Raw genomic sequence first — 25,540 nt, forward strand, 5'->3', positions numbered from 1 at the left:
GCTACATATGCAGCTAGAGACACGAGCTCAGGGGGTACTGGTTAGTTCATATTGTTGTTCCACCTACAGGGTTGCAGCCCCCTTCAGCTCCTTGGGTGACCCATGTCTTGATGTGCTTAAATTATGCTCAGTCTTCCATTTCCTCCTTGGCATATTTCCTCCATATTTCAAGAACTTCTAAGACTGTCAGAGGGATACCAGGGAGAATGTAGGGTATGTTTACCATGGCTTCTTACACATTTAGGGGACTAATAAACATACTAAAGTACTTAATACATCAAATCAGATAGAGATGCAAATGGAAAGGGTCCTCTGGCCTTGTGTGAAACAAACTCAGGGGTGTTGGGGAGGGCTAGCCCAAGTCTATAACACTGGGGCTTAGAGGACACTCAGAGAAAGCTCTGGAATTTTCCTCTCCCACCCAGTGGACCATCAGGAGAAATAACTTCTGATCAATAACTAAAAATTCTGAGGAGAATAAAAGATATTTTAACAAAGAAGGAAAAGGCAGCCACTTTAATAAGCCCAGTGCCCTCCCTATACATGGAGCTGAAGGGCAGTTCTGTTAGAGAGAGGGTCATAGCATCAGCAGAGAAAATAGATGATGAAGATTGATATCATCATGTGCAAGGACTGCTGAATTTCACAATTATAAGAGGCCTGGACAGGAAAGTTCTGCTTTAATCTTTGAGGTTATAGACACCACCCTTAGATCTTTTAGATCATCCTTGGTCTAGGTTGGGACAGAGCTGTTGCTGCAAAGGCTGAGCTCAGTTGGGAAAGAGCATCTGGGCTCTTTGATTCTTTCTTTTTTTTTGAATGTTAAATAGCCTCATTATTTTTATACAAAATTTTAAGGAAAATAGAATCAATTTTATGAAAATGCTTCATAAAATAGAAGATGAAGACTATCATAACCTATGGGTGGCAGGAGACATGTCAATGGGTAAATAGTCTTTGATTGCATGCCAGATGACTTTGGGTTTGTTTTTCCTAAGACACAATAAAAAGAGAGAACACATTTCAGAAACTTGCCTATGATGTACACGTATTTTCACACTAATAATAAATAAACCAAACATTTGTAAGAAAGAATAGTATAAATTTTAAAATCTGATGGGAGTATGGGAAGAATAGAAAACTGTGGATCAGTCTGCCCCAGTCATCTAGATACAGAAGTAGTAGTGTGTTAATAAATTAAAATTATGATTCCATTAAAAGAATAATGTAATATCTTCAAGTAAAGATTTTCTTAGTTATGATTCTTTAGTATTACTCAGCTACAGTAAAAAGAAACCTGGACATCCGATAGGGAGAAGGGGCTTAGGTAGACAAAAGGCCTAAGCCAGGCATTGTGGTAAATCTCTGGTCTGCCCAACACTCAGATGGCTGAGGCAGGGGGATCACTTTAAGTTTGAGGCCATTTGGGCTATATAGTAAATCTCAGGCCTGCCTGACCTACATAAGGAGACACTTTTCAAATAAAAGCCAAAACAAAAATGAAAACCTCAAACACACAACAACCAAGCCAAAAGAATAATCCAACAGTTCTAGATGTCATTGAGTCACTGAGAGCACTTCGAGATGGAACCTCTAATCCAACCACATATTAAACTCAATGAAATCTGCCCATGCTGAGGTCTCTCCATATAATAATAGCTTTGGCATCTGAGGGGGGAAGGACTGAATTGTCAGATGTTTAAAGCTCTCCATAAAACGCCCTGGCATAGCTGAGTTTGAAAGCTGGCTGCAGTCTCTCACTTCAGATTCAGTGTTACAACTTCAACCACTTCTGTCAGCTAGTAGAGGAACATGCCAGCAACACCATCCGTGCCTTCTGACCCAGTAAGCCTCTACTTCTGAAGTGCAAGAGACAGCCCCTGGCACTGACCAGTGTTAAGATGCTACTCATCCACCCACACAGATCCAGCACCACCACAATGCCTGACCCACCTTGCCAGTAGATTCGGTGCCTCTCAGGATGCACAGATAGACCATCAGCCAGGCCAGGGTGAGGCACAGCGCTGGCTCCCACTGGATTCCTCCATTCTCCTGGATGGACGGTGAGATGTTGAGTGTTTTCCTGTACCAGAAGTACTGTGTTGAGGAAGCCTTCTCACACTCCTCATCGTAGCCTGTGCGGTTACTATTCAGTGGGCAGACAGACCACGGCAGGGGATCCTTTGGAATGAAGTGAGAATCAATAGACAGTTAAAGGGAAAGTTAAAGGGTCTGGGAAGGATGCTAGGAAGTGGCTCTGATAGCAGGCTTTATACCTTGNCCTGTATATCTGGGCTGGTCTGTAGGATGCTAGGAAGTGGCTCTGATAGCAGGCTTTATACCTTGTCCTGTATATCTGGGCTGGTCTGTAGGATGCTAGGAAGTGGCTCTGATAGCAGGCTTTATGCCTTGTCCTGTATATCTGGGCTGGTCTGGTTTGCTTTGAGCAACAGAGTACAGTGAAGCAAAGGCTTCCTGGCTTAGCCCTTCAGGGTCCTTATAGTTGTAGGCTGGAGAGATGACTCACTAGTTCTTTCAGAGAACTCAGGTTAGAGTCTCAGCACCTACATGATAGCTCACAACCATCTGTACCTTTAGTCCCAGGGGATTTAACACCCTCTCCTGGCCTCTGCAGGCACCAGGCATGCATGTGGTACACAAAGTACCCATACACATAAAATGAATAAATACATATTTTAAAAAGAAGATAAAAAAAATTAAACCAACCAATCCTTGGATGAGACTCTTGGAATGGTGAGTTCATTTGGATGGAGAGGAAGGAGATACCGGTGAGAACCAGTAGCCAAATTACAGAAGCCCTCATAGACTTAGAGCTCAGTTGCCTTGCCTAGCCAGCAGGACATGTAGTCCATTCTCAGGCCCCTGCTGAGGCAACTCTAGCCCACTCTGTTTCACATATTTGGCTGCAAACCTGAGGATACCTTGGCTGTACCCAAGATCTTCAGGATCTTTTGCTTGGGATGAGCTGAATATCAGATTTTTAATGTACATGCTGCATGAAGAAGCTCTAGGTTATGTGAGAAACTTGAAGTCCTTGTCTCCCCTCATCTTCATCACAAGGAAAAGATAGCACCCCTGCATCTGCATGGCTGGAGGCACTTGCTGAAAAGGACCCCTCCCATGAAGTTGAATCCTGTAAAGTAGCTTGTAGTTTGTAGGACCTGACAAAAGTTCTCAGCTCTGATGATTCATGTGAGTGTAGATTTATGTGTACCAAGGACAGACCTGGTCCATAGCAAGTGTAAGTGAAGGTCTGCTGTGTCATTATCCTGTGACCTTGGAAGAGAGCTCACTGGGGTGTGGGTAAGAGGAAGTCTACCAACCTGTGATGTATGGAATGCATATAGATAGTGAAGTGGCATTTCCTAGATCCTTCTCTTCTTTTTCCATCTGCGAAAAGGCTGAGATGGAGGCAGATGCTAGAAGGAGTGTGGGGTCAGCAGAGTTAGGGTCTCTGAGAGTGAAAGGCTGTTGATGGGAAGAATGGAATGCGAATGGTGGAGAGGAAGACCTCTTATCTGTACAAAGGCCAGCTCTCAGTGTGGAGCTGTGGTTCTTCTAGCTATTTCCCAAAATGCCTAGGCCCTTCCAAAGTATCAGTGGTAAGAATTTGGATAATGCACTGTTTAAAATGTTTGTCGTTGAAAATGAAATAGCTCCTACTGGTGCTGGACAGAAGGCTCAGTGGTTAAGGACACTGATTGTTCATTTCCCAGCAACCACATGGTGACTCACAACCATCTGTAATGAGATATAATGCCCTCTTCTGGAGTGTCTGAAGACAGCCACAATGTATTCAAGTATATAAAATAAATAAATCTTTAAAAAAAAAAAAGAAAGAAAGAAAGAAAGGAAGGAAGGAAGGAAGGAAGGAAGGAAGGAAGGAAGGAAGGAAATAGCTCGTATAGGCTCGCACCTTTAACTGCAGCACCTGGGAGGCAGAGGCAAGCAGATTCCTGTGAGTTTGAGGCCAGCCTAGTCTACAGAGTAAGTTCCTGGACAGCCAGAGCTACACAGAGGAAACCCTGTCTCAAAAACATAAGACAAAGCAACAAAAAAGAGAGAAAGAAATGAAGGAAGGAAGAAGAAAGGAAGAAAGGAAAAGAAGGAAGGGAAGAAAGGAATGAAGAAGGAAAGAGAGAGAGAGAGAGAGAGAGAGAGAGAGAGAGAGAGAAAGAGAGAAAGGGAGTGAGGGATGAGGTGAAGACAGGACAGAAGGATGAGGTGGGGACAGGACAGAGGGATGAGGTGGGGCAGGGCAAGAGGTTATGAATAACCATTTCAGACTTACTGGAATGGTGACACCATCCCCATAAGTCCTTGCCACAGATTCTCTTCCGAGTCTGTCATGAGATGGTTTGCAATGTTTTCAGGACACTTCCTGTAGATATTCTAGTGAAAGCTGTGGAGCTGCTCTGGAGAACTGTGCACATACACACAGGTTCTGATGTCCCCACTTGGTTCCAGCTGTGTGACTCCCCCCCTCACTGAGAGGGCTCCTATGGGCTGGTGTTCTTATCCTCAACCAACTCCCCACCTGGCCCTGAATTTTCTGCCCTTTTTTAATTCTGCTCTGGACAGAGCTCACCTGGAAGGAGTGGAAGAGGTACCAGAAGCCCCAGGCGTTGATGACATTGTAGTACATGGAGAGGAAGAAGGAGACCACAACACTGGCAACACCTGTGAGCAAGCAAAGGGCCAAGCTGAAGATCAGATGTCTGTGACTTAGCCAGTGGCACCTGAATGACAACTCTGGTGACATCCCAAGAGAGGATCACTTTTTCTTAAGGTTTCATTAGACCTGACATCACACCTATAACCTCTTCTGAGGTTATTACCCTAATCTTTGATCATCTGAAATGAGAAACTAATGACAGTTTTTGTTGTTTTTGTTTGTTTGTTTGGTTGGTTGGTTTGGTTTGGTTTTTCGAGACAGGGTTTCTCTGTATAGCCCTGGCTGTCCTGGAACTCACTTTGTAGACCAGGCTGGCCTCGAACTCAGAAATCCGCCTGCCTCTGCCTCCCGAGTGCTGGGATTAAAGGAGTGCGCCACCACGCCTGGCTGACAGTTTTTTGATAGGTAAGTGTCAGGTCCTGGGCTCAGTACTTTCTGTGCCTTTAGTACTCACAGCAATATTGTCCTGGTTTCAAAGAGTAAACTGAAGCTCAGAGATTTTCAAAAGCTACCTATTAGAGCTATGGAGAAGTGCCAACCATATGCCTAATGCGATACTTGTTCCTTTTAGAGGTTGAGTCACTGCACCCAATCCATCCATGTAGCAAGAGTGTGAGATGTGGATGGGACAACCCCTGCCCTCCAACCTGGTCTGACCTATGAGGGTCCCACAGAGGCACTGTGAACAAAGGGAGAGATTGCTATCAGGTTACTATAAAGTGAACTCACACTGGCCCCCAGGAGTATCATCCCCAGTCCTTGCCATCCCACATATAACCTGGATGGAGTTGTTGACCTTGGGTTTGCTGGTCTATAGTAGTATCAAAGTCATTACATAGCAGCTCTCTCTACCCCATTGGGAGTTCTGGCCAGGAAGTAGGAGTTAGTATCCAAGAGGCCAGGCAGCCTTCATTGCTTTTCAAATGTGCAGCATACTGTGCTACCTCAGTATACTCTGTGGTGGCCTTTATAGCTCTTCACAGTGAGGAGGCACTTTGAAGATGACTCCTAATGCCCCTGACATATTCCTTCTAAAGCTTTTAGGTCACATCAAATTGATCCCTCTGCACTCCTGAACCATTAGCCTTCCTGCCTGCTCCCCTTTCTGGGGCACAAAGGTTCACAGAACATCTAAGGCCACTGATGGCCCTGGGTCCTGGACTTTTACAAAGTAGGAGAGCCACATCCTGGAGGTGTCGGGAGACAGTGACTGGAGGACATTCTGGAAGGGGGCACACCCTGTATGTATAGGTTCCTTGGCTTCTGGCCACTTATGGTGCCTCACAGCTCCTACATGATGTAGTGAGGATGAAATGAGCTCACACACTGCCATGTCAGTACCACACATTAAGCAGGGGACAGTTGTTTACATTCCCAGATGGTAGATGGCTGGGATTGAATAAATGTTTCTGCATCAGGAATTTATGTCCAACCATTCACAGAATCTCAAGGTGAGGTCCAGAGAGGAGATGCCCTGAAGTGGGAGTTTCCCAAGGGGCTGTATTTGGGAGTTAGAATCCAGGGCCCTCCCTACCCAAGTTCCATGGCAGTCCTCCCTGAGCTGTCAGTCCACCCAGTCACAGGTCCTGCTCATGCACAGCAACCTGCACACCTGTGATGCCCAGGAACATGAATCTGTCAGGAACTGAAAAAATATCCCACGTACCAACACCACTGAGGTAGGGGCTGATGGTCCTCCAGGCACCAATGCTGCCCTGCCGCATGCGCTGCCCCACGGCCAGCTCCAGGTACAGCAGTGGCATCCCCTCCACAATGAGCATGATGATGTAGGGGACCAGGAAACTCCCTGTGGACAGGAGAATCCAGGTCAGCGTGGACAGATGGGCCTTACACTGCCCCACCTCTGTGCAACTGTGCTTATATCACCTGACCTTCCCCATCCAGACCTCCCTCTACCCCATCCATCTCCCCTCAGAGATTTCCACTGAACGTCCATTCTTCTGCCCAAGTGTCTTCCTCCTTCCATACACCCATTCTTTTATGATTCCTCTCATTATATATCAGTCCACCATCTATCTGACCATTGATGCATTTATCCAACCATCCCTCCATCCATCCATCCTCCATCCATTCATCTTCTTCTTTTCTTCCTTCTTTCCCTTGATCTGTCTACACATCAATCTATTTACCCATTTTAGTAAAGGCTATGTTCCCACAAGATGTATGGAGTATAGTACAAGCCTCAGAGGTTATAAACTAATCTTAATTTTTACCCTAAGATGTCCAACAGTAACCACAGCAGGCCTAGTGAGTCCCATGGTCAGTTTGTCTCTGTCACAGGACTCATCTGACTACTGTTTGGTGTCAGGTGTAAATCCAAGGCTTGGTGTCAAGTGGGACTGGGGACTTTTTTCATACTGCCCAGCAGTCATTTACATCACCCTCCCAACCCCCAATAACACATTTCAGACAAATGAGCTCTGTAATTCTCTTGACAAAGACATTAAACCAATTGAAAATTCAGGTAAATTAAATCAATCCACATCACAAATTTTATACAAAAATATAAAAATGGATCATAGACCTATATTTACTATCTAGAGCTTAAAATTTAAAGAATAGGAGAAATCTTTAAAACTTCAGGTTAGGTAAAGATGTTTTAAATGCAAAAGCAACCACACCATGTTTGGAAGGCAATGTTGATAAACTGAACTATGTTACACTTTCCCCCCTTGAACAACACTTAAAAGAACAAAAGACCAACTTCGGACTTGGAGAAAGTATGTATAAAACACACACCTGAGAAAGTGTGATAGAGGAATCTCAAAACTGAAAGACATTCTGCCAAACAACACACTGTAGTGTACTCGGTTGCATCTCAGAATACATGATATTGGGTCTTTTATAAAGAATGGCAATGTACTGGCTCTTAGTTCCAGAAGAAGCACCATAGCAAGGCACAGTGCTGGCTTTGAGTGGATACTTTCTTAGTGTAGGCAAGCACAGCAGGGGGCGATAGTGAGATGTGCACTCAATTTTTATAACAAACTTCTGTGATTACTACAATCTATGCTGCAGACCATAACCCTAATAACCTAATCACCTTGAAATATCCTACTTCTGAACACTACTGAGTGGGGATCAGATTTCTAACGCATGAACAGAATAGTATCTGCAAATGGCAAATGGCCTTATCAGGAGATATTAAAAACTAGAACTCACTAAGAAAGTGCACATTTATACAATGAGATAAGAGAAAATTACTGCATATAAATATAAAATATTTTGCAATTGCTTTGAAATAAGTCTCCTGACTAACCCTCTTCTAAATGAACTACTCCCATGCCTCTATGATCTAAAAATTCTGATGTACAAGGAGACTTTGGCATCAGAGGGAAAGAACCTACAAGGAGCATACTTGGTGAATTAAATATGATCACTATTCTTCAATGCTCCTACAAAGAGGGGAGTTCTTTCTCCCAACCCTCTGATTCTAGGTTGGCCTTCGAAAAGTGCTTTGAACACTGGAGTCTCTCTCTCTCTCTCTCTCTCTCTCTCTCTCTCTCTCTGTGTGTGTGTGTGTGTGTGTGTGTGTGTGTGTGTTTAAGCCACTTGTGTTCCAAGGCCTTGCATTTTTTCATTCTCATGGCCAGTAGGCAACATGTATGGGAGTCCTTGCAGGATCAGAGACTACATGCTGGAGAATTGTGGGTCCCTACCTCAAATGCTAGTGTAGGGCCTGTAGCTACATGAGCAGGGCCAGATGAAGTAGAGCAACTATTTCAGTCCCACACTGTATGAAGTGACTATTATTGTTATAAGTCACTACCCTGCCCCCTTTATTTCTCAGTACTTCCACTTGGGTTCCATAAAAGCAAAGTTATCTGACTCCCAATGCAATTAACAAAACCAGGTCATTTACTATACAGACTTCCTAAAATGTCACCAGTTTCCAAGTGCAGGACCCAGCATGCAGCCAGATAGATCTTCAGATCTAGTCTTAAGTTCTCCTAGTTTGTTCATTTGTTTGTTTTTGATTCTTTGGAAGTTTACCAGAGAGCTGTTGTGTGGAATGTGTCTCTTATGAGGTTCTGGCAGAAACGCTGAAGTGACTTGGTGTTCTTCTTCAGAGGTACAAGATGTCCATTTCTTCCTTCTTGGCAATGCTGACTTTACATGGCTTATATGGTGGCTGCTAGGTTTCTCTGCTGAACTGAACTCTTCTATTTGAAACAATACTTTGGAGGAGATGCTTTTTGTTTGTTTTTGTTTTAGAACATGGTTTCATTATATAGCTTAGGCTGGCATTTTCCTGCCTCAGCCTCCCAAATGCTGCATTATAGGCATTGAACTTGACTTGGAGAATTTTGAGACCAGTTAGCTATTACATTCATGTTCTTTTGTGTAGTCATTTTACACGAGCCAAGGATTCTTACCTAAAACAGTGATTGGTGCATTAGTTATATTTTATCATTTCTTTGCCTGTCATATATTCTATCATTTTCAAGTGATTTGTCAAGTACAACAGACACCTGGAACACATATGGGCAGTTTTTGCCAACATCCCTGACACCTGTACTCCTGTGTAAGCTTGGGCGAGTGGAATGCTTAGTAACAGGGCAGCTGGGAGGAAGTGACGTGATTCTTATTCTTTGCCTCCCTGAGACCTGCTGATATACCTCTACCAGGGTTGTATTATGCAGCACTACATCTCCACACTGGTCTTTTGGCTCCCAGCTTACAGTGTCCCCCTGGCTTTGTCAGAGATTACCGTACTTTATCCCTCAATCTCTTACCTGGTCAAACACTCTTTTCTTGATCCTTACACTTGAAATGCAATTTGTGCTCCCTTCTTGGTCTCTGAGGACTTCTTTCCCTCTGTGGTCACTGGTCCCTGGCTCAGAGCCCTGAGCCAGGCTCTAGATCATCACTGTCCTTAGCTCTTAACAAAGGGTCTGTCAAAGAGTAGTCCTCAACAGATTGTTGGTGATAATGGCCCTACACTAATGGCTCTATTTAGAGGGGTACACAATAAAGATATTACTGGAGGATAATGGTGGAAATGTCTTGAAAGTTACTCATATAGCTAATAACAGAGCATCTAAAAAATTCACATTGTGGCCAGCAAGATGGCTTAGTAGGTGAAGGTGCTTGCAACCAAGCCTGATGACCTGAGTTTGAGTCCTTGGACACACATGGTGGAAAGAGAGAACTGAGTCTCAAAAGGTGGCCTCTGATCTCTAAACAAACAAAATAAACAGCCTAAAAATTCACATAGAACTATTTTAACCTCCTTCGACTTTACTTGTGTGCCCCCTGGATCAGACACAGAAAGTCTATCCGTAAGGATAGGCAGTCAGAGGAACTCTTTGAACTTTTGATAAGACACTGTAGATCAACACAAAAGACCGGCATGTTAGAATAAATGTCACCTCTGAAATGTTAGAATAAATGTCACCTCTGAAATGGGCTTGCTGTGAAGAAGAGAAGGAATCAGGCAGGATTTATGTTTACTGGGTATCATCACGTAATGATGAAGAACAGTGTAGAAGAAAGCAGGTTTCATAAAGACAAAAAAGGAGCCAGCCTTCAACTCCAGCACTCAGGAAGTAGAGGCTGATGGATCTCTGTGAATTCAAGGTCAGCCTGGTCTACAGAGTGAGCTCCAGGATAGCCAGGGCTACACAGAAAAACCCTGTCTCAAAAAACCAAATAAAATAAAATAGAGATATAAAATTATGGTGGTTGAATTTAAAGCCCAGGGGAAACAAAAAGAAAAACACAGTGGAAATGATTAAGAAACTCTCAGAAAAAGAATCAAGAGGTGGACATCATAAGAACAGACAAGGCATGGCCAACAAGCTTGAGCCCTTACTCTTTCTAGAACTGAGGGAAAGAGAACACTATAGACACAACAGTTGGAACATGTGCATTAGTAAGATCTGTAAGACAATTTCCTCTGATAGTGTGATTGAGATTACAGAATATAGCATACATTTCTGATATTTTAAGTGCCGAGGATACCTAAGAATTAATAAAATTAGCTGCAGAATTCTCCTTCACAGTGTTAAACATCTAAAAAAAAAAAAAAAAGAAATTTGAGCAAAAGAGATTACAACACATTCATGGTTCTAAAAGGAAAGATAGTCTCAGACTTCATATTTTCTATTCCTGAAAGAATAACTTGTTGGTGCAGCACAGAATCCAAAGAAAGAACTCAATTGTGGATTGTGTTCTAAAATCAATAATTGGTAATAAATAAATAAGTAAAACAATGAAGTCTAAAAAAATACTGTTAGCTGGGCAGTGGTGTGCAAATCCCAGCAGAAGCAGGAGGATCTCTGTGAATTTAAGGCCAGCCTGATCTACAGAGCGAGTTCCAGGACAGCTAGGGCTACACAGAGAAACAGAATCTCAAAAAACCAAAAATTTAAAAAAATGATGAAATAATAATAATAATGATGATGATGATATTGATTTCATTGGAAAAAATAATATAAAAGAAAAGGAATTCATGAATAGGGAGACATTATTTTTTTAAAAAAGATTTATTTATTTTTATGAGTACACTGTAGCTGTCTTCATGCCTACCAGAAGAGGGCATCAGATCCCATTACAGATGGTTGTAAATCATCGTGGAGTTGCTGGGAATTGAACTCAGGACCTCTGGAAAAGCAGTCAGTGCTTTTAACCACCGAGCCACCTCTCCAGCCCCAGAAACATGATATTAACAGTAAAATCATCATTGCATATATGAAGTCCCAGATTATATTTTTAAAATGTGCCAAGTAATGGGGTAAGGACAAGAATAAGAAGCAAAGGCACTCTGTGGTTTGAATGTGTCCCTCAGGGTCACTCATTGGAAACTCAAGTCCTTAATTCATAGGTAATGACATGTGGGCGTGGGATTAGCGAGATGATTGGATCACGGGCTCTGCAGTAATGAATTAATGGAATATAGAGGGAGTGGCTTTGAAATAAAAGCAGGTTTTTCTAGGTAGAGTTGCTCTGTTTAAACATGTAGGGTTGTCATGTTATGATACAGCATTATGCCTCGCAGAGGCTGAGCAGACTGCACTACGCTGGTTAAGCAGGTTAATCTTCATTGCTAACTTGACTAGATTTAGAATCATTGTAGGAACACACCTCTGCATGTGTCAGTGAGGATGTTTCCGGGAAAAAAACCCAAAAATTAAAAAATGAACATCTATGCTACATATGGGCTAGTGTTCTGGACTGAATAGAAAGGAGAATGAGGGGGTGAGGAGATCATTTAGTCAGTGAAGCACTTGTCCTATAAATGTGAAGATCTGAGTTTTGATCCCCAACACCCACAGAAAAGACTGAGTATGCCTTCCATCCCAGCACTGAGGAGACTGAAACAGGCGACAGTAAATCCTTGGGGCTTGCGGGCCAGCAAGTCTGACAGAGCTGGTGAGCTCCGGGTTCTGTAAGCTCAGCCTCAAAAAATAAGGTCAGAGATGTGACTCAGTGGTTAAGAGCACTTGTTGGTCTTGCAGAGGACATGGGTTCAATTCCCAGCACTCATGTCGTGGCTAATAACTATCTGTAAGTTCTGTTCCAGGGGATACAATACCCTCTTCTGTCCTTCATGGGCACCAGGCATGTACGTGGTACAGAGGCACACAGCATAGTTAAAATAAATGTTTTTAAAAATTAAAAAATAGCCAGGCAGTGGTGGTGCATGCCTTTAATCCCAGCACTTGGGAGGCAGAGGCAGGTGGATTACTGAGTTCAAGGTCGGCCTGGTCTACAGAGTGAGTTCCAGGACAGTCAGGACTACACAGAGAAATCCTTTCTCAAAAAAAACTAACTAACTAACTAACTAACTAACTAACTAACTAACTAACTAACTAACGTAAGCAATCGAGGGAGATACAGTCGTAACTTCTGATCTTTACATATAGGTGTAGATAACATGTGAACATGCATCCCCCAACATGTGTGTGTCTGTGTGTGCACGTGTGTGTACATGTATGTGTGGGTGAGCATGTGCATATGTGTCTGTGTGTATGAGTGTGTGTGTGTACATGTGTGTGTACACATGTGTGTGTGTCTGTGTGTGTATGCATGTGTGTATGTGTGTACATCTGTGTCTGTGTGAATGTGTGTGTGCATGTGTGTAAGTGTATGTGTGTGTGTGTGTGTGTGTGTGTGTGTGTGTGATGCAAACAGATGTGGTAATGGTGATGGTAATAGGCAAAACAGCAGCTTTCATGTGCTCTCTGTCAGGAAAGACTGTAACCTAAAGCTGTGAGCCAAATGAACTCTTCTTTCCTTAAGTTGCCTTTGTCAGGTATTGTCAGAGCAATGAGAACAGTGACCTATACAGGCCTCACACTCTTTGGACATTCAGCCCTTGGTGCTAATGACATAAAATAGAATGCCAATGTGTTAAAAATTTCAATTCCCCAGGGTTATATCAAAGATAACATTTAATTTTTGAAACTGATGGAGGAGATACTTATTTTTTCCAAAAATTTGAATTAACTACTAGTAGAGCAAAATTAGAATTAAACTTGTGATCATTTGTGAGAAAAAGGCAAATATATTTTATAAGAGATCAAAATGCAACAAACAGGAAGATAGCAATAAACATGATTTAAAATAATAGCAAATATAGTCTGATAATGATTATAAAATGGATCCAACTCTTCCCACTAAAAGATTATGACTACTCAATAATAAAAGTGTCAAACTTTGAAGCAATTAGGTTCCACAACTGGAAAATGGTTAAATGTGTTGCTACTTCTTTATTGAAGTGATATAGAGCTATTTGAGCTATAGTGATTTTGAGCTATTTTTTAAAAATATGACATGGCTTTGAAAATGATTATAATAGTTTCCTCCCTTTTATTGTTTCTTTCCTTTTTCCTTCTCTCCTCTTCCTCTTCCTCTCTCTCTGTCTCTTTCTCTCTTTCTCTCTCTCTTTCCCTGTCTCAAAGATATAGAACATAATCTAAGGACTTGGCCCTATGGATAATAAATGTCACACAGAAAAGAATTTTCCAATGAGATTCTTGGGTTTATCAGATAAGGATACTGCTGCGATAATTATACAGATAAGTAATTGCATGCTCCAGAATAACCTATTGTATGAGTAGAAATTCTAGAAAATAGAGAAATATATGAAGAATACAATACAGAATCAGGGTGTAGAGATGTAGCTTAGTACCTAATATGAATGAGGCCTTGGGTTGAATCCTTAATACAAAAACAAAACAAAAAAGGCAAAAAACCAAAACACAAACAACAAAACCCTAAGATTCTACCACCCAGATAATAACTGTTACTATTTTTATTTAAAAAATTAGAACCACATTTTATATATCATTTGACGTTTTGCTTTTAAAATTGACCTATCCTAAGAGGACAGCAAAGTGGCTCAGTGAATAAAGGTTCTTGTTTCCAAACCTGATGACTTGAGTTCAGTTCCCAGAACCACATGAAGGAAAGAAAGAACCAACTCCTGAACATTGTCCTCTGACCTTTACACTTGACCTCTGAACACATGTGTTGGCATATATGAGTGTACCCCATCACGCATAGACAGCCGGACACAGACACACACAGCAGCTAGCTAGGCAGGATGAATAATCAGCACTCAGGTAGCTGAGGCAGAGAAATTCTGAGTTCAAGACCAGTCTATGATATGTAGAGATCCTACAGAGAGGGAGGGGGAGGGGAGGGGAGGGGGAGGGGGAGAACTCAAAGTTAGTAACTTACAGAAAGTCAACTCCTGTTCCCAGACTCTTGGTCTCCCTCCATTTACATGCCTTTGTCCTCTACAAAACCCAGAGCAAGCCTGCAAATGTCCATTCAGCTCATCTCCTTCTTGAGGCATGACCTTTCTTCATCTAAGAAGCACATCCTAGATTACCCTGCAGCTTGCTGTGCTGGGGACCACTTGAAGATCCACTGTTCTGCTCAATACAGGACCCCATCCTACTCCTTTATTCTCTTTCTTCACCCCATCTCACTTTATTCTAGAAGTTCCCACTGGGGGGTGGAATCAGGTCTGTGTTTTAGAAACAAAGAGCAGAAGCACAGGTGAGGAAAGTTGAAACCCTTCTTATTCTCCCTGACCTGGATCTAAAGCCTCCAGGATTTCTCTTCCAGTCCTTTCTCTAGAGCTATCTGGTAACACCCTCCCTTCACCCACTACCCAGTATATCCCGAGCCACCATCCTGCTGGGCTTCATAGTGACAACTATGCCTCTCTCCCACTTAGCTCTGGCCTTGCCAGAAAGAGTAAAAAGTGAAGATCTTCAGGTTGTGACCCAGAATCCTTGAGGACATACTGGCTGCTTCTTCACCTCCTCTCACCTCTCCTACCATTGCCTAGGTCTCTGCTCCATGTATCACAGTCACCCAGAGTTTCTGGCCATTCCCCTCAAAAGTATGTTCTCTGTGCCTTTTGTACAGTTTACTCAGCTTGGAGTATTTTACCCTCAACCCTATCTGATGTGCTCGTTTAATGATGTCATTGCTAGAGGTTTCCTAGACTCCACCATACATCAAGTCTGTCTTTAGTCTTTTTTAGTAAACGGCTCCACCTACTCTGTGCATAGGATGCTTATACATTTGCCCCTTCTTGCCCCAGTGTAGTCTTCATCTCTGCTAGCTCCCCCATAATAAGTCCTACCTTGTGGCTGATAATCAATGAATGTTTAGGGATTGACCCTCATTGCTTAGAACAAAATATATGACAGTGATTACAGGCTGCAAAGAATCACATATAGAGGTTTTAAAACTCTCTAGATTCAAATCTAGACCAACTCAGTCAGGACTTCTATGGGTAGGACACTGGGACGCATATATATATATATATATATATATATATATATATACATATACATATATATACATATAATATATACATATACATATAATATATATATGTATGTATGTATGTATGTATATATATATATATATATATATATATATATATATATATTACAGTTACTGATGATTCTATCAAGAAGGTGAATGGAGGCTTTTCTACCAATACATGGACTCTGAGCCTTTTCATTTATCTACTCCATCATAGGTAAGACCTGTCACCACAGAGGAGGTATGGCTTAGCCTAGGGGCCTAGGAGGGCTGCATGGGAATTTTTGATTTGGGGAGGAAAAGGTTTCTAGGAGACGATGAGGACATGAAGTACGCACAGTAGAGGGAGGATATCAGACATTGATTGTAGTGTGTACTCAGAGAAAAGCAGAAAAGGGAAGGGGCTGGAACAAAAGGGATATATATGGAACCCTTAAAAAAGAACCCAGAAGACACCCAAACTTTTGGCCATACTCCCTCCAATGTTCATCTGAAGTCCCATGTGAGACTACCATAAACGGAAGTCTTGCCTTTTTACAGAAGCCATAGAGTTCTGTAGAACGAGTCCCATTTGGAGACAGGGGTTGTGACTCATCCTGAAGTTACCTATGCTTTTCTGGGTATGTTTCCATCTGTAACAAACAGGGCCAAACCTAGGAGTGCTGTGAAGACTGACTTGACCATCTGTAGAACATGCTCTACAGCATGATTGACTGACATGCCAGAAACCCAGTGCAATAAGTTGTCACTGATGCTGGAGACACTGGGCAAGAGCAGCTGAAGCTCCTCTATGGCCCAGACCATAACGTAGGGCTTAGCACCTAGAAGCTCATTTTGGAAATTATATGTGCTAACTAGAGGCTTAATGCCTGACCTCTGACACTTAGGTTCTGTTCCACCCAGAACTATAGAAACAGCACAAGACAGCCTGAATATGCATGCACACACCCCACCCCACCCCCAGTGAACATTGTAGGGCAATTTTCTGTCCATTCCTGGACACTGGTATGCACCATGCCCAGGATGGATACTGGTTTGAGCTATGGTCACCACAGCACCTAACTCCAGTGGTGTACAGGCCCTCCCAGAGCAGCTCACCCAGCTAGCGTCATCACCTTTTTCCAGGCTTGCACCCTGGGAGTACGTGCCATTCTGGAGCCAGCTACAGTGGGAACATTTATACCAGGATGGAAAGAAAGCAAATGCTATGACTTGAGATTCAGTATGGCAGGCCAAGCCCCAACAGCAGATATAATGGGGACATTTGAACAACCCTGACCCTTCTTCCACAATATGGTTTGTAGACTGGCAGTAATAGACTCAATGGATTTGTTTAAAAAATGTCAGATCTTAGAACTCTGAGGATAATCCATTCAAGATGTAACATTTTGAGCAATTAGGGTTAGCAGAACTAAGGGGGCTAAAAGAACTCACTTCCTGTTCCAGAGGGAAATGGGGGTTTTGAAGAGGAATGGAGCACTAACTCTTGAGAATAACATTGCCCTCTGATTTCCCCCTACATTATCTAGAAAATAATAAGAAGGTGGAAACCCATAATCCATATTTTCTACAGCCACACAACTGCTCTTTTCTTCTTCCATGCATTTTATATGCATCTGAATAACACACACACACACACACGCATTTGCACATGTGCATGCATAGACACACAGGTACACACAGACACACGTACTCACACAAACACACGTGTGCACGCGCACACACACACACACATTTATATAAGCTACTGGTGGGTGTATGTTTTCTCACATTGGTATTGAGCACATTTGCATCCAAGAAGGAATTAACACCTTGGACTTTGGCCTGCTGACTTTTTTGAAGAGGGGATTTTGTAAAATTCCTCACCATCCGTTTTGTTTTTGTGTTTTGGCTTTGGTGCAGGTGTTGGGGTGGGAGGTGGAGCTGCGGACAGAAGGGTGACACCTGGGACATAGTCTTCAGAACTGACCTTCTTTGTTCAGGCCTGGCTGAAGGGAGCAGTCACAGACAGAACCCTCTCAGAAAGGATCCTAATCCGTCTGATTCTGTGAGGTATTTGGCAGTCTATCAACAAGCTCCCTGTTGACTTGCTTCCTTACATCTGTATCCTCTAGATCTAGGGCAGTGGTTCTCAACCTTCCTACATTTCCTCACGTTGTGGTAACTCCCTTCCCCCCCCCCCAAAAAAAAAAAAACACCATAAAATCATTTTCATTGCTACTTCATAACTGTAATTTTGCTACTATTGTGAATCATAATATAAATAAGTTTGGAGACAGAGGCTTGTTAAAGGGTTTTCAACCCACGGGCTGAGAACCACTGCTCTAGAGTCTAGAGTTTTTCTCTTGTAGCTCTGTGGAAGCTAAGTATGATTTCAGATCACCTGGGTTTGGGGTGATATTAATAACTTGTTGTTACTATGGATCCAGACTGAGTGGAAGTGCCACCAGCATCCCTCATTGTTGACTCTGTGTGTGTTCACATGTGCACCTGTGCACATGTATTAGTGGAAGTCTAAATTTGATGGTGGACATCTTGTTTTTTCAGTCTCTACTTTATTTATTGAAGTAAGTAAGACCTCTCAATTGAACTCAGAGTTTGCTGATGGGTCGTCTACCTTACCCAGCTTGTTCTAAGGATCTTGTCCCTGCTTTCTGTGTGTAGATTCTTACATCTGCCAGATGTTTACCTGGGCTGGGCTGGGTATCCAAACTTTGATCCTCGTGGTTACACTGCAACTGCTTAATCCACTGAGCCATCTTCTCAGCCTGAATTTATTGCTCTTCACTGCAGGTCTTGCTTATTCACTCAGTACATTTTTATGGGGATAGTTCCTCTGGCTTCACTGGAGGATTGGATGAGCAGGGTGAGAGAAAAATTCTAAAGCTCCCAGTGTTTGTGACCAGATGCTCATTTGACTTCACAGGTAAGGAAAGTCACAAAGACCAGCAGAGGAGGGGAGCATGGAAGTTCTCCAGGTAAAGAGCAGACAAGGCAGGGAGGAGCTATCTAGTGGGTAGTTGGACATCTAACCTGTGTGCAGTTGAAGCAGGCAAGAGCTTAGGAACTGGGCTGAAGATGAACTGCATAGAAAGAAGTGGAAATACCAACTAAGAGAAGGCCAAATATCTACTGTGCCAGGACAAACAATTTAGTTTTTTGTTTTGGAAACATTTGCTATCCGTCTAACCTGCAACTACCCCCTCTCAGCTATTCTACCCTCAGTTCCAGGTCCTGTCTGTCCAGCTACACAACTGTACCAAGCCCAAGATTTCCTTTGGTTTCTTCTTCCAATTATCTTGAAGGTCTCCTTATACATATTCAACTTCAAAACCATTTAGCCTCACTTGTGCTCCCTGAAGACTGTTCAGGTGATGGTGCCATTATAAACAAGGAATTAAGCAATCGTGTGACAGTGTGGTTTACCTGACCTGGTGGTTGGGAGCTATGGACCCAGGATAAAGAAGGTATTGAGACAGATGTACTGAGCACACAAAGATGTGAAAATCTGCCTCTGACAAATAATTCTTTCTAAAGTCAGTTATGAAACATTAGAAGCATGTGATAGCATATGCCCTCAAATTAAAATAAACCAGAGAATTAAGAATGCACTGTTTCTTTAAATCTATAGAGTAACCTTTTGTTGAATTGATTTTGATCTGGCTGGAGTGACAGGAGGAGGGAGGGTTAGATTTTCTTAAACAAGATAAATTTTGTAATACACTAATATTTTTCATTGTCCTGATATTGAGAAATAATGTACTGATTAGCTTTCTCTCCCGCATACACACACACATGCTATTAGATCTCTCCTCCCATGTATACACAAACATGCTGTTAGGTAAATAAGAGCCACCCAGAAAACTATTGATAACACTTTAAAATATTTTTTTCATTCTCCTTTCCTCTGAATGGCTTTAAGCACAACTGCTTAAAAATGTTATACAGTTTTGAATCTGACTTCACCTGCCTCCACTTATCACATGATAAAACTATTAAGATAAAATTTTATTTAAACTTTACATTTATGGCTGCCAAGGGTGTCATTGGGTGGATGTTCCACAACTTACTGAACCAATGTTTTTTTCTGAAGGGCTTAGCAAGTTTCTCACATTTTGATATTATTAAAAGACGGCAGCCATGCTATTTTCTGTCTTTGTTAGTATGCTGCATTTTCCTTTAGATGAGGTTTTAGAAAATGGAATTGAAGAGGGAGGTTTTTATGCTGAGACTTCCTTCCTTCATGCCATACTGACCCCAGAACGGTACTTGGACTTCGGAAAGTCCCAGTCCCAGAGTTCTCAGCTCTTTTCCCTGCTTTAGTGAGTGCAGGGTGAGGTGTCTGTCCCACCCCTCACCCCCAGTTTCTCCCCTAGGTCAGAGGAAACATTTATAAAAACAAAACAGCAGAACCAAGAAACAAATTCTTTGGGCATGGAATTATTTGTTTTTCCCTCCTGCGATTCCAAGCCCAAACTAAGTCTTCACATCTACAAACCAATCCTTTTAAGAAAAAAGTAAAAGAAATCGCTCACGATCCTTTTGACTTGTGTTTCAACTTGCGGTCGGGGACTTAAATTTCGGAACTGCAAGTTGCATGACAAGTTCCTGTTAAACAATTTACTGCTCTCTTTTACACCTCTGTAGAGGGGCAATGCACCTATCCTTCCGGGACATCAGGTTCCCGGCCGGCCACTGCCCTGCACCTGCTGGAACCACAGTTCGGACTCAGAACCGCGAGGGACTTTCTTAGGGCGAAAGTCCCCGTGCCGCGGCGTTCTCTGACATAGGGGCCACCCGCCCTTGAAGCGCATGGGACCAAACACTTTGCCGAGCTGGGGTGTTCGGGACAGAACTGAGGCTGAGGCTCGCGGGACCGAATGCCACCGCCGCTTGGTGTCCAGGCACCCGACGGGTCCCGCTTGTGCACTCTTACCTCCGCCGTACATCTGGCACAGGTAGGGGAAGCGCCACACGTTGCCCAAACCCACGGCGTAGGAGATACAGGCGAACACGAACTGCAGCGGATTGCCCCACTGAGGCCGTGCCTTCTCCATGTCCTGCGCTCGCTGCTCCTCCTCAGGGCCTGGTCTCTGGCCGCCGCTCGCCCGCCTTTTAATTGCTAATCTCATTAACGCGCGCGAGGGGCGAGGCCGGTAAGTGGGGAACGGTGAGCCCCACCCTGCCTAGCCTCGGCGGGGAAGGCACCCCTCCTTGGCCCTGTGTGTGGACTTCAGAGCTCGGGGAAAGGATCATGTTTCCTCAACTTCTTACTGATTAATCGATGACAATACTATATGCCTGGCACTGCTGTGCAACGGGAAAACACAGCACCCACACCCTTCCAGGGCTCACATTCAGGTGACGGGAACGTTTAAATACCACGGGGTGACTTGTTCTTAGCTTCTTTTGACCCACTGGGGTAATTTCATTTAATTCATACCACCTAGTTCACCTAAGTCGGTGATGCATAGGCAATTTAGGTAAAGCAGAGAGAGACAAGTCCTAGAGAATGACAGGGATCCAAGACTTCCCAGAGGAGAGATGACTTTTGCACAGAGAGGGTGGGTGCGGAAATTCAGAGGCAGAGCACTCCCCTAGCACTTCTGAGACCCTGAGTTTGATCCTAGCACAAATGGGAGACCTAAGGGTCTCCATCTACCGCCCCTTTCCTGCATCTGTAGTGTGTGTAGAATCAGGTTTTGAAGATCTGCCATGAGGCCAATGGGAGTTAGAGATTCTCATTCCCTAGGCTAGGTGGAAACCCAAGATTTCTCATGCTTTTCCCAGTCCAGCAAGAAGATATAAATGAACCTAACTCGGTAAAGTTTGGTACAGTGATGTAGGATCTTTGTGTCTGTATTCCACCACAGAGTAAATTCTGTGACTTGGCAAGTCATTTAACATCTTTGACCCTGTTTCATCTGTAATAGAAAAAATTCTGCCCCAACCTATCCTGGTTCTTTTAACCTTAAAACAGTAAACAAAGCAAAGTCACAACACAGTGGAAGGAACTCTAGATTCTTTAGCATGCATATATATATATATATATATATATATATATATATATATTTTTTTTTTTTTTTTCCCCCCTGCATCCTCCCATGTCTAGTCCCAGTCTTGTTGGTAGACGTTTGTGTTGTTCAGTTTGTGGTTACTATGAACAGAACCAAAGTGAACATTCTAACATGACAGGTAGATGGACTGTTAGAAACTTTGGGACTATGTGCGGCATCAAAGAATATCAGTTCACATTCTCATTAATCCCAGCTGCTCTGCATCTTTACTGTCATTCCACAGTTTGTTTTATTTTATTTTATTTTTTAACAAAACAAAAACAAAAAAAGCATTTATTGGGTGCCATGGCATGAGTGGAGGTCAGAGCAAGTGATCTTACCATCTCACTGGCACTATCATTGTTTTTTTTTTTTTTTAAAGATTTATTTTATTTATTATATGTAAGTACACTGTAGCCGTCTTCAGATGTCCCAGAAGAGGGCATCAGATCACATTACAGATGGTTGTGAGCCACCACGTGGGATTTGAACTCACAACCTTCAGAAGAGCAGTCAGCGATCTTAACCATTGAGCCATCTCTCCAGCCCCACCATTCTGTTTTTAAAGTTCTGTCTAGTCTTGTGACGGTGTGCTGATGGTTCAATTTGCCTTTTGACTTCCCTGACAAGTTGGCTACCTTTCCATATGCTCACTGGGCCATCTGAAATTTCTGTCCAACCCTTTGGTCAGTTTTTCCTGGGTTTTTCTACTGATTTGCATTTGCATCCCTGCTCTGGCTATGGGCCCTATGTCTGCTTTGTGTACCAAGTTCCACATCCTAAGTATCTTCTAATAAAGAGATTTCTTAACTTCAATGTAGGAGAGGTACGTAGCTTAGTGGGTAGAGTACTTGCCTAACATGCATGAGACACTGTGCTCAGTTCCTAGCTTTCTATAAACTGGGTATATATGATGGCATATTATCTGTAATCCCAGCACATGGGAGGTAGAGGAAAGAGGATCAAGAGTTCAAGGTCATCCCTAACTACATAGCAAGTTCAAGGCCAGCCTACTATAGGAGACCATATTTCAAATAAAACAAAAAACAATCCAAGCAGACTGGAGGATCAGAGTTCAGTTTCTAGCACTTACATTGTTAGCTCACCATACCTGTAACTCCAGCTCTAGGGGATCTGATACCTTCTTTTGGTTTTGAAGCCCACGCCCCCACACATACACAATCAACAAACAAATCTATTAACCTTTTTTTTTTTTTTCTTGTCTTATTTTAAACAATCTTTTCCTGCCAGGAGTGGTGGCCTTTAATTCTAGCACTTGAGAGGCAGGAGGATCTCTGTGAGTTCAAAGACAGCCTGGTTTGCATAGTTGAGTCCAGGACAGTCAGGACTACAAAGACAAAACAAACAAAGCAAAGAAAAACAAAACAACCAAACAAACCCCCAAACCAACAATATTATTGACTCCAAGGTCATGATGGTATGTTTGAGCTTTCAACTCCTTAGCAAAGCAAGTCTCAGCAATGAACAGATGAAGTTACCGCCTCCTGAGGCCCTTTCACTGATCCTGTATCTCACTGATTCTGCTAGGCTGATGCTCAATGCACGCAGGGACCCTCCTGTTTCCAAATTCTCCTTCCTCTCAGTATTTTGAGAAATAGTCGTGTGCCACTGTCCCTGGCTTTTTATGTGGGGGCTGAAGATTGAACCTCAGATCTTCATGCCCATTTGCAGACTGTTTACCAAATGAGCCATCCTACCATCCCCAGCACACTTGGTATAGGGTCCGCCTATAAGCATGGTGGTGAATAATTTGGACAATAGTTTGCTGCTTCCAGCTATGTACTTGTATGTTTTTGGTATCATAAGTTAGCTTTTCTACAGGGTTCTTGGCTACACAGTGACATTTGGAAACTGGATACCTCAGAAAAATACTCAGGACAATTAGCAGCCACCAGAAATATGAGTTGATATGGAGAATTTGTTGATTCGATTAATGCAGTGATTTTTTTTTTTTTTTTAAATTAAGGCAGTGACTTTTTATTCCCTAATCCAGGAACCAGACCAGTATCTGGTCTTACCTGCCTTGTGAAGCTAGCCCAATAAGTAAGGTTCAGAGTGTGAGAATCTGTCTCTCTGTTCTTCTCTGTGGTGTATGTAGTATAAAGAATCACTCAGGCCGGGCTGGTGAGATGGCTCAGTGGGTAAGAGTACCCGACTGCTCTTCTGAAGGGCCGGAGTTCAAATCCCAGCAACCATATGGTGGTTCATAACCATCTGTAACAAGATCTGACTCCCTCTTCTAGAGTGTCTGAAGACAGCTACAGTGTACTTACATATAATAAATAAATCTTTAAAAAAAAGGGGGGGCTGGAGAGATGGCTCAGAGGGTAAGAGTGCTGACTGCTCTTCCAGAGGTCCTGAGTTCAAATCCTAGCAACCACATGGTAGCTCACAACCATCTGCAATGAGATCTGACTCCCTTTTCTAGGGTGTCTGAAGACAGCTACAGTGTACTCACACATAATAAATAAATAAATTCTTAAAAAAAAAAAAAAGAATCACTCAGGCCAAGTAAACGCAAATAGTTCACTATGCCATCCTGTAACTCTAATCTGGCTAGATCCACTGAGTGACAGGCTGCTACAGTCACAGACTGTGGTGGTGGGGAATTTCCACACGGAGAGAGTAATGTAGTGTGTGGATACTGATGGTGGACTAGCACATGTTTATGCACTTTCTGCAGAAAAAAAATCCCTCGTTTGTTAGTTTCTGTGGAGTAAATACCACAACTTTAGGCCATTTTGAGCTTCCAACGTGGGGTTATCACTGGGGTTGGCATTCTCACCATGCATGTGCAATGATATAGGTAGCCTAAAGAGCTTAGCTAATACTAGAGAGCAATAAATGATTGGAAATGATTTCTAAGTATTAATTCTATTTAGACAATTTATACAATCACTTAGTCCTCAATAATAAATGTATTTAATAAAAACAAGTTCTCAAAATTCCTATACATGTCCCATATACAGAGGATTGGGCAGTACAGCAAGCTCAGTTCTTTGAGGTGTTTCTCTTTGGGGGGTATTTGGAGCCCCAAAAGCAGTTTTCAGATAAGTTTTAGTGCTAAGGGGAGCCTACTCTGGTTTATGGAAGAACTCTTTCTTCAGATTGTACCTTCACAATCAGGACACAAAAGCCTGCAGTCCCTGTTATCCGTGTTTTGGAAGAGAAGAAGGGGACATGGTCTGACTGAGTACATGGGTATGGGCCACTAAGTGTGTCCCAGAATTCTATATTCTTGCCCTATCACTTATGATGGTGACATAGCTTTCAATCGTGCTCATTCTGGTGATTTCCATTGTTACCTAACTACCATCTAGAGCTTTCAGTTCCCCACAGATAAAGTCCAAACTCCTTAGCTTTGTTTGCAAAGCTTTGAGGGTTTTTATAATTGAGTTCTGAGGAATTTGACCTTGCATACCTGGGTTCTAGAAAACAGTTTAACTCTTAAGTATAAAAATATTCAGCATTTTACTGTAGGTGGAAAATCTACCTTCTGAGGATGAATAGAACATAATATCAGGCACAGTCCAGAAGGGGTGCATACAACGCACTTTTCAAAACAAATGCAGTTCTTCAGGGCTTGGGGCATTAAGAGCTGGCTCAGTGGTCAAGTTCACTTATTACTCTTGCAGAGGGCCTGGATCAATTCCCAAAACCCATATGGTCGTTCACAACTGTCTGTAATTCCTTTAACAGGGGATATGACACTCTTCTGACTTCTGAGGACTCCTACCACTCAGGAACATACACATACATATTAAAATTGTTTAAAGTAAAAAAAAAATGAAGATTTATGATACTATACCGTGCATACGAAGCTATTGTTTTTTGTGTTTTAAGATAAATACTAATGCCGGGCGTGGTGGCGCACGCCTTTAATCCCAGCACTCGGGAGGCAGAGGCAGGAGGATTTCTGAGTTCGAGGCCAGCCTGGTCTACAAAGTGAGTT

General features: G+C 42.7%; 2 protein-coding genes across 3 annotated transcripts in view; one reads left to right on the top strand and one right to left on the bottom strand.

Moving 5' to 3' along the window:
* LOC110327371 (sodium- and chloride-dependent transporter XTRP3A) overlaps window positions 1–20,608 on the bottom strand; it is a 43,370-nt gene extending 22,762 nt beyond the window's left edge. Inside the window, exons 1-4 of one of the 2 annotated variants that reach the window (XM_021206301.2) lie at window positions 20,448–20,608; window positions 6,363–6,503; window positions 4,610–4,701; window positions 1,954–2,181 (exon numbers count right to left, since the gene is read on the bottom strand). In XM_021206301.2, coding sequence (XP_021061960.1) covers window positions 1,954–2,181; window positions 4,610–4,701; window positions 6,363–6,503; window positions 20,448–20,568 — 582 coding nt within the window. In that variant the 5' untranslated portion in view covers window positions 20,569–20,608. The remainder of the gene's footprint in view (window positions 1–1,953; window positions 2,182–4,609; window positions 4,702–6,362; window positions 6,504–20,447) is intronic. The other variant, XM_029542770.1, reaches the window with a different exon arrangement.
* The window catches only part of Ccr9 (C-C motif chemokine receptor 9), a 97,651-nt gene continuing 92,324 nt past the window's right edge, over window positions 20,214–25,540 (top strand). Inside the window, exon 1 of the mRNA XM_021206305.1 lies at window positions 20,214–20,469. The gene's annotated coding sequence lies outside the window, so the exon portion shown is untranslated. The remainder of the gene's footprint in view (window positions 20,470–25,540) is intronic.

This window comes from Mus pahari, chromosome 10, assembly GCF_900095145.1.
Source record: "Mus pahari chromosome 10, PAHARI_EIJ_v1.1, whole genome shotgun sequence".
NCBI lineage: Eukaryota > Metazoa > Chordata > Mammalia > Rodentia > Muridae > Mus > Mus pahari.